General features: G+C 50.1%; 1 protein-coding gene across 3 annotated transcripts in view; it reads left to right on the top strand.

Moving 5' to 3' along the window:
* Nucleotides 1-10,662, top strand: part of LOC135915425 (uncharacterized) — a 28,729-nt gene extending 18,067 nt beyond the window's left edge. For all 3 annotated transcript variants that reach the window (XM_065448502.1, XM_065448495.1, XM_065448509.1), the window contains one exon: nucleotides 10,319-10,662. In XM_065448502.1, coding sequence (XP_065304574.1) covers nucleotides 10,319-10,525 — 207 coding nt within the window. In that variant the 3' untranslated portion in view covers nucleotides 10,526-10,662. The remainder of the gene's footprint in view (nucleotides 1-10,318) is intronic.
* The last annotated feature ends 2,499 nt before the right edge of the window (nucleotides 10,663-13,161 follow it).

Here is a 13,161-nt window from a genome sequence, read left to right as displayed (position 1 = left end):
GGCGGTTGCTGCGTACGGCGCGGCCGCGCGAGCCCTCTTGAATATGATCTACATTGCGGAAAGTCTGGACGCACCCAGAGCCGATAGCTTCGTGCGCACTATAGCACCCATACGTTTGCGTGTCACTCGCATTCACGAAGTGAAACGTCACTAACTTTTTTTGTTTCCGCCCCTTGCTTTCGCCTCTGTCCACGGGCGATGTGCGCCGCAGGACTCCAGTAGGGTGCCTCGATGGTCGCGCCCCCGGGCGCGGCGCATCGAGGCACCCTAACCTGCAGGATCGGTAGCGGTGGCGGTCACTCCGAATGTTCGTCTTAACCGAATGGTACGTCTGAGGCGGTTCGCCTTGCGCCGATTTTTTAGAGCGCAGCTCTTTGGCGTCCGTTCCTGGGTTTCGCGTCGTCGTCGGCGTTGTCGTCGGCCTCGTAACCAGCTCCGCCCCCCTTTCATCCCCCCAGCGCTAGCAGCGACCGACTGATACCGCTGGATGCCGCTGACGCCGCTAGAGAGTCAAGATAACGTGACTGCATAGAACACCGTCCCCGCCATGCAGAAAGAGGAGGAAAGGGTCCCCCCCCCCTGTTCTTGTGTGGCGGATAGGGTGCTCTTCAGTTGCCGACGCGCCGGTTATTTCACGTAGGCCCCGGCACGTCGACGAATACGTGACCACCTTCCCACGGCTAGACCTGGTTCTTAGCGCTGCGGAAGCGAGGGTATCATATTGTTTGTGTCGGCATCGGCGGCGTTGTCCCTGAAACCAACTCCGCAGCTGGGGTTGACTCACTATCGGCGTCAGCGGCATCAGTCAGTCGCTGCTATCTCTTCCCTCCTCCCTTTATCGTGTTGTCCGCTTGCTGCGCGCGCTTCTGCCCCCATCGTTTGCCGCTGGGTGTACACGCCGCCCCCCTCCCCCCTCTTCCTGCGAGTCTCCGGTTGTCAAAGCGCCGGCTCGAACTTAATTCCTTTCTTCGTTCCTCCTCCAATGCAACCCCTGTGCGGTGGCAATCAGAGAGCCAGATCGGTGGCGGCGGATCTGTATATGTGCACCGCCCGAGCCGAAATTGCCGCTGCCGTTCGCCCTGTGCGGTGGCAATCAGAGAGCCAGATCGGTGGCGGCGGATCTGTATATGTGCACCGCCCGAGCCGAAATTGCCGCTGCCGTTCGCCACTGCGAAATTATCTGCCAGTTCTTTCTGAGCCATGAGCGAGACGACCGATGGAAGTCCTCCGTCTGCTGCTGCTGCTGCTGCTGCTAAACGAGCTGCCAGAGCAGAGGCCCAGCGCCGTCGCCGTCAGAATCCAGAGGTGCGTGCCGCCGAAGCAGAAGCTTACCGTCGCCGCCGTCGAGATGATCCAGGAGTACGCGTCGCCGAAGCAGAGGCTAAGCGCCGCCGCCGAGAAGACCCTGCCGTTCGCGCCGCCGAAGCGGAGGCTCATCGCCGCCGTCGAGAGCAACCAGCAGTAAGCGAGGCTGAAGCAGAAGCTCATCGCCGCCGCCGAGAAGACCCTGCAGTTCGCGCCGCCGAAGCGGAGGCTCATCGCCGCCGTCGAGAGCAACCAGCAGTAAGCGAGGCTGAAGCAGAAGCTCATCGCCGCCGCCGAGAAGACCCTGCCGTTCGCACCGCCGAAGCGGAGGCTCATCGCCGCCGTCGAGAGCAACCAGCAGTAAGCGAGGCTGAAGCAGAAGCTCATCGCCGTCGCAGAGAACTCTCTACCGTTCGCGCGGCCGAGGCCGAGGCCAAGTCGAACATATATCAGTCTATTTCTCCGACCACAAAGCTTCCTTCATGACTGTCAAGAACTGTTAGTGGAGTCTTTGTTAAAGGAATACGTGTGAAAAATAAAAAAAAAATTCTGTGATAGCGCATACATGTGTTGCTCGATTTCTTTGCCTCAATCTATCGAAAAGGTGAAACAGCTTATTTGCTGCGCTCAAATTTCGCATTAGGAAGTAACGTAATCGTCGGTAATTTTTTTGGATTGGATCTATGGAAAACCAAACAAACGTCCCCATGTTGTTCCTTATATGCAAGAATTCGGCTTAAGCAGTTCGTCTTAACGAGAGTTCACTCTATTTTTGTGTGTGTAAGACACGCCCACACTATTTCTAGATTTGGTTCGGTCTCTACACGAAACGATGGTCTGCCTTGCACTACTGCTATCAAAACATCACCGCCCTGCCGATCCTCCCTGGCATGGCGGTGTACATCGTAGGCATTGTTCAACGATAAATGTTCCGTACTGCGCACTCGCGGGTTAAGCCATGTTTCCGTTAGTATGATTAAATCAGCATCACACGAGGATATAGCAATGCCAAGTTCATCAAGATGCTTCATGCTGCTCCTAGTATTAGTAAATAAAACTGGAACCGATAAACATGAAGAGGACAAGCACTACTTCCCCACGTCGACTGTTATTTCGGTGTACGCTTGGGATAGTGTCTTTACGAATTGCCATGGTTTGAGTGCGCACGTGTGTTATAGGCAGGTCCAATATTATCGTTGGGATCGCTATTGGCATTATCAGTGTTGTCGTTTAAAACAGCATTGCGACTTAATTGCCGCACGCTACCGCTACTGCGATTATACGTATAACACGTGTCATTGACAAACAACTTATGAAATCGGACGTACGTGGTAAGCAGGCGACTTGGGTCATGGCCTCCTTTATTTTCTCTGTGCCTGCCGGATCAAGGAGCGAACAAAGGGGGCGCGCCGTCAATACAGTTGCGCGGGGCCGCCACTCATCGCGGTGGGGGCGCCACTCACGTTGGGTTGCTGAGCATGCAGTTTCAGCGGCGGAGCGGTGGTCGCGCGCCGCTCGTGAGGCAGGTTGCGCATTTTAACGCGATAGCGTTAAGGAGCTCGTGTCGCAGAAAAGCCGGTGTCGTCGGCGTCGGGTGTCGGCGTCGGCGGCGTTGACCGTGAGCGATAAATCACGGCAGGCGCTTCATAAATAAAAAGCAACTTCCAAGATTGGCCCGGTGGGAATCGAACCCGGGTCTCCGCAGTGTGAGACAGAGACGCTACCACTCAGCCACGAGTTCGATGCTTCCAAGCGGTGCAAACGCGCCTCTAGTGAATGCGGTGTTGCCTTCGAAACCAGCCGTGGAAAGTTATACTGCGGTGTATATCGGTAATTATGAACATGTAACGTACAGAAGTCACAATTACACGAGTTGCGACGTGCGTTTCCGCTGCATTTCTTTTGCGCTTTCCGCACACGCAGATCCATCTTGCGGCAAACACAGAAGACCCCCTCCTCTCAATGTACGGCGCTGCCCCGACAGGAGGCGCGCCGCGCGCGCATTGGGACCGCTGCCAGGCGCGTCGCGGGACTCCCTCTCCCCTGACGACGCTTCGCCGTGCTTCCGGTTTAGATTACTATCTATCTCTCTGCCCGTGCCGATCACGACGTTTGGCTGGCGTAGATCGTTTCCCCTCCGAGACACCGAGTTCTTTGGTTCGTTTCGTTCGCTCAGGCGCACGTTTCGTTGTCGCGCCGAACGCTGCGTTGCTCGACGTTCACCGCGTGATAGGTGGGCGCTAAGTCCGATGCGGGGCGCATCGTAAGTGATTGCTGTGCCGTAGCGCATTGTCTTATACCCCTTGGCGGGTCGACGGGAACGCTGTCGCGTCCCACTCTTGAAGGCGAAACTTAAGCGTCCTCCAATTTTTTCTGTGCATTTCCTGAGCAATTTATCAGCGTTCGCGAATAATTCATGTTTCAAGCTGGCTGCTTCTTGTCAGGAACGTGTGCTCATCTTGTCAGGATCGTGAGCATCATTTTTGGTGCCTAAGCACTGCAAGCACGTCAGACAGAAAAACCAAACTTTTTATTTCTAAGCAAAACAAGAAATAAAATTATTCCCAGCATGGAAAGGAAACAGAGTGAAGCATCAGCAGTTCACAACTTGACATATTTTCTCGACACTGGCTTCTGGAAGAAAGTTTTGTAGATGTCACTCTTGTCAGTGGCAGCAAAGGCATAGTTCACTAGTAGCGGCTTTATAAATCTTGAGCACACCAACTTAGCTACATCATGGTGGTGCTGGGTGTTGGGGCAATGAAGAAAGCCAGACTTAGAAACAGCTGGTACAGCTGCATCTAAGAGCGTTTGCAGAGGTTTGTGAAGCGTTGGGCATTTTTGAAGTGCTGTCTGGACAAATATCCGCAGGGTCTCTAGGACGTGGAGCAGGTTGTCTGAAGGGTATAACAATCCACCTCTGTCCTGGTGAAAAGTAAACATCTGAAGTGGCTGTTTAGTCAAAGGCTTTGTGACGATTGCACTGCAGCTGTCACATTCAATATGCTCTTTAACTACACGGGCAATATATCCGCCAACATAAACCGTTGCTGACACTTGCAGTGTTGCAAACTTTGCCACATTTGGCCGCCTGAGATCTTCCAGTACATTTACAGCTTGCTTTGGAAGCTCAGCTGAGCTCTTCGACACCTGTGGAGTTTCAAGTAAAACCCCCTTAGATGGTCCAGGCTCTTCAGCGCAAAGAACGTTACTGTCCTGCGACACAGCTGCGATGCCCGTCTTCAAAACTTTTTCTAGCCCCGAGATTGCAGAACGGACATCCAACTGGTCATTGCAACCGACCGACCGCCTGAGTGTCCCAAACAATGACTCGATGGGGTCACTGCTAAACTTCCTTGTTAACACAAAACCGAAATTTTCTCTCGTGAGAAGGAAGCGGACACAATGAACAGTGGAGTATGTCGTGAGCAGCAGCGCTTCATATGTTTCAGTCGTAAGGAATCCACGAGGAGATGATGTATTTCTCTTCAATTCCTCCATGTACAAGGGAAACGTAACTTCTAGCCACTCAAGGCGATCATCATCTGGGCTGTCGTAGTGCCGCACATCCGGAAAGCATTGCTGGACATGTTGCATGGTGTTACTTGTGTCATGCAAAATGAACCATCGATATATATTTCTCATAAAGGTTATTGTCGGTCCTGCACCAGCAAAAGCAGGATGGCAGCTATGGCCAGCTTGCTTCACGAGAACTTCGAGTGCTGAAGTAACATCTGAAGAGAATACTTCCACTGCCCTCTTAACATTCATTTTCTCAATATTGTTTGGATAGACATGTTTCCTGCTCAAATTCCTCACTGGCTTGACAATCCATGCTTTCTGCATTTCATACAGTTTCTTTAGGTGGGATGAAGACACCTCGCCAGCTTTGCCGAGGTCTCGTGACAGAAACTGGGACCGCACATTTTTCATTATGTGACAGTAGTCAAAGCTTAGGAAAAGTTCTCGGTCGGGATTGCATGGGTGGGGAATTCTGTAGGTCAAAAACCCACCGCACAGCTCTTTCATTGCACTTACGTTGACTTTATGGTTATCTGTCACCAAGCGTACTATACGGAACCCTATTTCTTCTACTTCTTTCATTACATAGAGAAGCAACTTTGACAGCTGACAGCCACTTAGCCCTTTCGTAAAAAAGTATGAAACGGGAATCTTATAAGTAGTGCTGAGCCCATTTATGATAAAGCATAGCAAGGAGTTTGCCAAAACAAGCTCACTGTCAGGTGCACTTGCTATGCCCATGTCGACTTGACCGACAAAGCAATCTCGCTGCTTATTATACTGAAGCTTCGGCTTTATCCGCATCTCATCTACTATTAGTGAGCAGGTTCTAGATTGGGGTGCATCCAGCTTTTCTAATTCAGCCTTCAGTCTTGCTTGCACTAGGTGGTTGAAACCTGTCTCGCCCGAGCTGCTCCCAAGGTAATTCAGAAGGGTGCTTCTGCTAGGTAGCTTGAATAGCATTTCCCTCCTTGTGTGCTCATAAGCTTTTGTTGACAGGTGACGTAGTACGATGCAGTGGCGCACTACGTCTTCAGTCCAAGTTGGCTTTTTTCGGCGAAAGTTAACAATTTGATCCAATAAAAACACAGCTGAAATATGCTTCTCTTCAGCCTGCTGGCGAATGTACTGCAGATCACCAAAATTGCAATCATTTTTCATTTTTTCAAGCTCTGTTTTGTACTGGTCAACTGTATGTCGAAGCTTTTCAACCTGCTTTTTCAGATCCCTTTCTCTGCGTTTCCATCTTGTTCTTTCAGTTGCAAGTAGGCTAGATACTCCAACGTTTACTTGCGTTGCTTGATGTGAAAACTTTGCATCTGTGCTATTTGAAGCCTCCTGTAATTCCTTTTCGTTTTCAGGTCTTGCCTGTTCATCTCTTTCTGGATAAGCCGACGGGCTGGCCTCTTGACAGTTGTGCTCCGACATTTCTGCATCTGTGCCATCCTGCAACTTCTGCCGTTTTGTAGCCGGTTCAGGTTCCTTTTCTTTGGTTTTCGGAAACGCCCTCTTCTTGATGCTTTCTGTATCCCTTTCTTGAAACTGTCTTGGCTTCATGTATGAAGGGTATTCCGAAAACAAGGAGGGCACTACACCTTTCTTGAGACGGCGCCGCTTGCCCTCCGCAAAGTCGGTTTCCTTGAAGTGCCGGCTACATACTCTTGAATAATTCGAAGTAGTGTTCGGCACCCAGTTGTCCCTCCGTATGGCTCTCAACCACTGTTCCCGTAGCGCCATGTCTGCCGGAATCTCGTGGAAAGAGATGCCTGGAATCTTGCTTTTCCCATCTGAGCGGCAAAGCGGCACACAGCAGTATGCCATTAAATCCTGCAAGGCAATGGTCAGCGGTTTAACAATGCGTTCGATATTACAGTCGCATGCTTAAAATTTTCAATGCAACCACACAAATTCGTCGAGCGTGCTCAGCGCAATAACAAAACTAAGATCTGTCAGTCTGAGAAAATGTGCCCACAAATATTCGAATTGTACACACAGTACGCCACAGACAGATATAGGACTTTATGCAGGCTACAAATAACACTATTGCTATCACAAAATTCTTGGCTCACCGGTGGAACGGGACAGGTGGATCAGCATGCGTTGAGCGTCGCAGTGCTGTCATAACAACGCAAACCAGGAAGCTTTAGTTTTTTGCACGTGCGAGCCAAAGAGATTGAATTGCCACTGTACAATGATCAAAATACTCGCATGCGACTGGCCGACAACGTGGTGCAGCCGCGGAAGACGAACGCACACGACCCCAACGTGACTAGCGCCACCACTCGGCATTCAGTAGCGTAACAAACCGAAGTGCGCCGACTGCCGCGGAGGGTGCGTTCGGCAGGCACAAAAAAAAATAGAGGAGGCCATGCTTGGGTAATGCTCTAGCAAAATTAATCAAACATTTGCGAGCATGACGAGTAGCAAACGAGAAATGTTTGCCTACAAATATGCTACACGACCTGAGTTTCGAGCGTTGGAATAGGACGTTGCAGAAAGAACTGAGGCGCAGCGCATAGACAGGTGACGAACGAATAGACATACGAACAAGCAAATAGATGGTGAGAAAATTGAAACATGAACGCAAAAAACTTAAGAACTTCGCTCATGGATTGTCGAATAAAAAGGCAATTGTCTTTCTTCGTCATATGTCGCATGACGAAGCTTGAATCGATATTGGAATGCATCATGTATATAACCGCGCAAACAACAAAGGACAAAGAAGGAAGCACACAGGACAGGCGCGGTTACATGATGTATTCCAATATCGACCATCAACTAGCCCGCCTCTCCCTGTTAAAAAGAAGCTTGAATCGCCAACAATAATGTAATTGTTCTCTAAGGCACACCCTTATAATCTTTCAATTGTAATTTGAAATTTATTACTGGCTTCATTTTATTCATGATTGTACATGCACATACGCCCTGCTGTCTAGCAGTCAGAGGTTTGTTCGTGAATGGTATTGCGTTTTCACACGTTTTCAGTGTATTACCGTGTACAGACGACATGGGATAAAAATTAATTAAATTGGAGTAACAAAACATGGGAGGAAGGCGAAAGAGTCGATAAAGTCAGTCTTGAGACAGTTTGTCAAGTCTAACATGGTGAGGCAATCGATTTCTGACCCGGACCACGTCACTTTTATGCAAATCTTTCACAGTTCGCGAAAGTTGAAAGACTTAACGCATACTTGGTTATGCTGAGGGTTTTACGAAGTCGGCTGAATAAGTGTGTAATCTCGACGTCAATTTCTTTATACAGCGAAGCTAGCTAGCCGATTCGTCCGTCCGTCTGTCGCCTGTATGCCGAAAACTCCTCCGGCGCAACCCCACGCGCATGCGCAAAAAAAAAAGAAAGTAAGAGAGCGAGAGGCGCGCGCTTTGCTGCGCCAGTAGTGATGTCGTTGCTCTCCGTCGCAGCCGAGCGCGTGCGCTGCAGTTTCTCTCCGGTTCCGAAATGGGTAGGCCACGCGTCATACGTACTCCTTAGGAGAAGGCAGCTTTCGATCAGCAACGTCGCGAGCAGAACCGGGAACGAGCTTGTTGACGCCGTGCCGATGCTGCAGCCCGGGTACAAGAACAGGCTCATGCAGCCGAGTGCAAGCAGAAATTGCGTACCGAGGGTCCTGCAACCTACCGAGCCGTCGTTTAATGAACCGTGGGGATTAACTCAGTGAGAAACACTGGGGTCGCACGTGTCAGCTTCGCTGATTAACTATCTGTACGGACTGCTTGGGTACGGACGCTGTGCGATCCAAACAGCGCTTGTAGTGTCGTCTTCTCGTATCCTGTCCCTTCTACCTTTTGCGCTGTTAACACAAGTGTCCAAACGAGGTTCTCGCGTCTCTTTTCTTCATTGCCACGCTCCCGAACCACCCCCCGACGCGGCGTGCCAAACAGCAGCAGCAGCAGTGGGGAAGTGGCGAAAAAAGCTCCGCTTTAAAACATTTAAAACAGGTGTTGCGTCGCTGACGCCACCCGGCGGCGGCGGTGGTTGTGGCGACAGTCGACTGCGGAGTGAGAGAGACGGTGATGGAGGACGCTCGGCCGGGGCCTAGTGGATTGCGATGTAGGCCTCGGAATTACGCTACTACCGAATGTGCTGGCCAAGCGATAAACGAGTTGCTACATGCGATGCGGCGGGAGCAAGGCATTCGACCGCGAGCGCTGCTTTCCCTTGCTAAGAGGATACATTGTAATTGTGTTCGGCTTGTGTTACACATTTGTAACACTTACTGGCGACAAGCATGCTGCACCTTTAGGTAGTGCATGAAGTGCTCGCTTGTGTCGTTGAGGAAATCGACCTAAAGCGCCACACGTGTACGAACCACTGCGGCTCCTCATGTCTTGCAAGAAGTTTGACCCCTTCGATCGTATAACTTAATTCATTACCAAGAGTGCAGCAGGCTATCGCCTTCACGTATTAAAGGAGTGTAACATGCTGCCAAACTTTTTTTCCCGATATTGGCGCCAGCTGAGACTCGAAGATTTTTCTTCCTTGTTCGGGTGTTTGGAGTCGTTGCTGTTAGCCGATGCGTGTACGCTGATTCTATCGTTCATGTACAATTTTTGTGTAGAGTGAATGACCTCGTTGCTTTTCAGACTTGGATGCGGATTGTTTCCCTCTTGCTTTGTTTGGCCTTATAGTGTCATGCAGGGAGCATTGTGACTGCCTCTGCGGTTCTGTAATTCCTACTCGTTTATTCATCGCAATTACTTATTCGACTATTCACATGAGGGATTTGACTTATTTAGGTTTAGCGTTTTTTAAGCCAATGATCAGCTTACCCGTCTTCTTACACAGTAAAGCCTAGGATCTTGATAAATGGTATTATGGCTATGGGGTCATTGTACAGGTTTAACTGGCTGAGATTTCATGCGTCCTTCCGTCTTTCATTTCATACAAGCGTGTGTGGCATTTTCCTAGGAGAACATTGCAGACCGATACATTAACGTGTTATACCACCACGTATGCATAGTTGTAATATTCATTCGGTGTTCGCTGGAGTTGCTACGTGTAGACCCCAATTTAACGTCGTCGGCATAGGTAGGTCAAACTTCAAATGTATACTTTCGTAAACTTTCTCCGACGTGAAGCGTTCCGTTTGCTCGTTTAAATTTTTACGTCGCATCCTATGCGACCGTATACAGATAGCTCTACGGACCGTCGCTCCGTTGATGCGGTATATTCTAAAGCGATCGATCAGCATTGCGGCCCAGAGAAATACACACGCATCCGGCATTGCACTAGCGAGCTAAACTGGAGCCAAGAACAGTCGCAAAAGGCTGTGTTAAAGGCCCAGCTTTTCGATACTGCTGTGCCACAAGTCGAAACTGAAAGGTCTACAAAAAAAAAAAAAGAAGGTGTTCATCGCGCATCGTCTTGAAGTCTGGGGTGTCGCGCTGTTTCCGTTCTTTTCTCTCTCTGTCTCCCCAACGCATCGGCCCCAGATGTGACGGTGTTCGCGAGCGTTTTCTCTCGCTTGCGCAGGAGGCCCTCGAGGCAGCGGAGCGCATGCGCGCTGGGTGCAGCGACAGGACTAAGCTGGACGAGTGCATCGCCGCGCTGCCGTCGCGCCTCGAGGAAGGCTGCAGGAGCATAGAGGCCCAGCTGCAGCGGTTTTGTGCCAATGAAACCTGGAAAATTGACGACATCGGTATCCTGGCGCATCTTTCCAAGTCGCGGAGCACGATCTAACGGCTTATTGCCGCTCCCACAACTAGAGAAACGATAACAAAAAGAAAAAAATCCAAGCTGAAACTTCCCGCCGAAAAAAAATTGTAGTTAGAGACAAGCCATGAACGAAATAAATTGGGCATACACGAACAGCCTCAGACGTGTTGTCTGCTCCGAGAAGTGAGCTCTTGAGTTAAGCTGCTCTTCACGACTTCCTAGGGCACGCGACTCAGAGCAAAAGGAAGATTGCATTGATGGTTGGGTTGTATCCCTTGGTGGTGTAAATTCAATGTTAAAGAAACTACGAATTATGAAGTTAATGTTCAATGTAGTCTATAGTTTCGACGAGTCGTATGAAAGGGCTTGTGTTCAAAGTGCTTGTTGTTTCACCTATGGACGTAGGAGAGAAAAATGTAATTCATAGACCAATGACGGTACCGCCACTTTTTGTCTCACTGTGTGCCGGCATGTGCGCCGCGAAGTAAGATATTGTTTGCTGCTGTGTGCGTACTCTGCGCGGAGGAGGATCGTCGGAGCGGCAATTTTATTTTTTCCTAATGACAAGCAGCAGGGCGTCAAACGGACTTGTCAGGGTAGAAATTGTCGAAGCGGGGAAATATAGCACGATCAAGAATTTAGCTATTACTGGAAGTCCGCCAGCCTCGCTATTTTTGGCACAGGATATTTGTGCCTATGTCCGATACTTCCTGACGAAAGTAATGTCATCGTAAGATGGCACTCATTTGAGTCCGTGAGAAAGATGCGACAAACTTAATGGTCCTCCGCACTATTTTGCGATTGAAGCGTGGCATCAGCCAGTGCTTGTGGTCTTATATTGAGATTTCGGCTTCGCAGTGTGTACGTATAGCCCGGCCCTCCTGAATAGGTCGATCCTCGTTTTTTTTTTTTTCCCTATGGGCACCGCCATATTGCACAGGCAGTTGCGCCATCTATGGGCAGTCGGCATGCTGGCTTCTCGCTCAGCGGCAATTTCTGGTGTTTTTTTTTTTTCGCGCTCGCGTGGTCTCTTTAGCATGATGTGGCGTTTCTACGTGGGAAACTGTTCTGTGAGACGTACTGAAGTGATTTAAATCGGCATGGCTGGATTTTCTGCTGCTGTTGAGGGGGATAGAGCACCCAGCACGATGTGCAGACTTCTGTATTTCTTCAAATCCGTTTCACAAATGTGACGTTATTGTAGCGTTCTCGCTGTAATTCTAAGCTGTGGTTTAGCAGCAATGACTAGTTCTGAAACTTGTGACGCGGGTACCGTTCTGCTGCGGAATAAATTGTGCTATTTAATTTGAAAAGCGTTCAAATTGCTATATGTACATATACATTGCACGACTACCCTGTTTGCTAACGAGGTTTCTACCCACGAATAAAATAGTTTTGAATAGCACTTCTATGTTTTAGTTCCCCTGTGAAGCGATCAGACAGTGAGCAGATTTTCCAGTTCATGCTGGCAGTTCACAGACGACGGTTCTCTTCGTCGAGTGAAAATTGATATACTCAACATAATTCACAACACATGATGATGCGCGTCGCATGTTTGCGCAGCGAAGATAAATTTCGTAATAGTGAGGCTACTGCTGAACCTAAACCCTACACAGTGGTTGTTCGCCGACCTTATATCAACTGACATCGCATAAATTTCACGGAGAACGAGCTAAAACATCTCCAAATCGTTCCGCAGCATGCGACGGCTCGCATAAGCCAGGGCGGAAGAAAGGCTCGCCGCGCGCTCCTTCGTCCTCGCCCGATGACAGTTCGATACGGGATGGTTATTTTAAAGTTTTCCGGGGTTGAAAAAATTCGCCTGTTGCAAATAACGTAATTCTAGTCCTTGAGCTGGATTATTGGAGCGCCGCTCTTGGGCGCCGGTTCCTGCGTTGAGTGTCGGCGTGCCTCAGCATCGTACCTCGGCGTAACCGAGCGAACGAGTACAGCGAAGGATGAAAGAGTGGATCGCAGTGGGGGATGAAAGGACGGCGACAGCGAGAAGCCTGAGGAGCACGGAGGAAGGAAACTAAGGAGAGGCCCTACCCCCTCCGCGCGCTAGGAGAAAAGTGTGGCGGAAATGACGTATAGGTTCTCATTTTTTTGCTGCTTTTTTATTTTTTTTGCTGCATGGCCACGCCTTTTGGGCCACAATGGCGGCGTTGTTCTGATTTTTTGAGCGCTCACACGTGTTGCTCTGGCAGGTTTCGTGCCGTGGCAAAGGCGCTGTGTGGGCGGGTTTGCGTTAGTCACCGTGTCTTGTTGCGCTGTGTTACCTGCACCGTGCTCTGCCGGATGTTGCGCGAGCGAGCGCGCTCCGCGCGCGAAACCACGCGCAGCGCGGCGTGGTTTCGCGAAAGAGGTAAACAAGAGAGGAGGGTGGCACAAAAGGCGGAGCATCGCCATGAGCAACGCCAACTTCCGGCTTCACTTTTGCTTCACAAAGAGTGACGTCAGGGCCTCTCCTTAGTTTCCTTCCTCCGTGCTGAGGAGGAAAGCGGAGGAAGCCACCTTGAAGCAACACCAGATGGCGCTCACGTTCGCGCATTGGGGTGAAACCCTATGCGCGTACGCGAAAGCTGGCTGGGTAAAGCGAATCACAGAAATCAGGAACAGATTTACGATGCCAAGGGAAATTGTTTAGAGGGAGATGACGC

The sequence above is a fragment of the Dermacentor albipictus genome, chromosome 1 (assembly GCF_038994185.2).
Source record: "Dermacentor albipictus isolate Rhodes 1998 colony chromosome 1, USDA_Dalb.pri_finalv2, whole genome shotgun sequence".
Taxonomy (NCBI): Eukaryota; Metazoa; Arthropoda; class Arachnida; order Ixodida; family Ixodidae; genus Dermacentor; species Dermacentor albipictus.
Note: the sequence above shows the minus strand (reverse complement) of the source record. Positions and strands in the feature narration are given on the sequence as shown.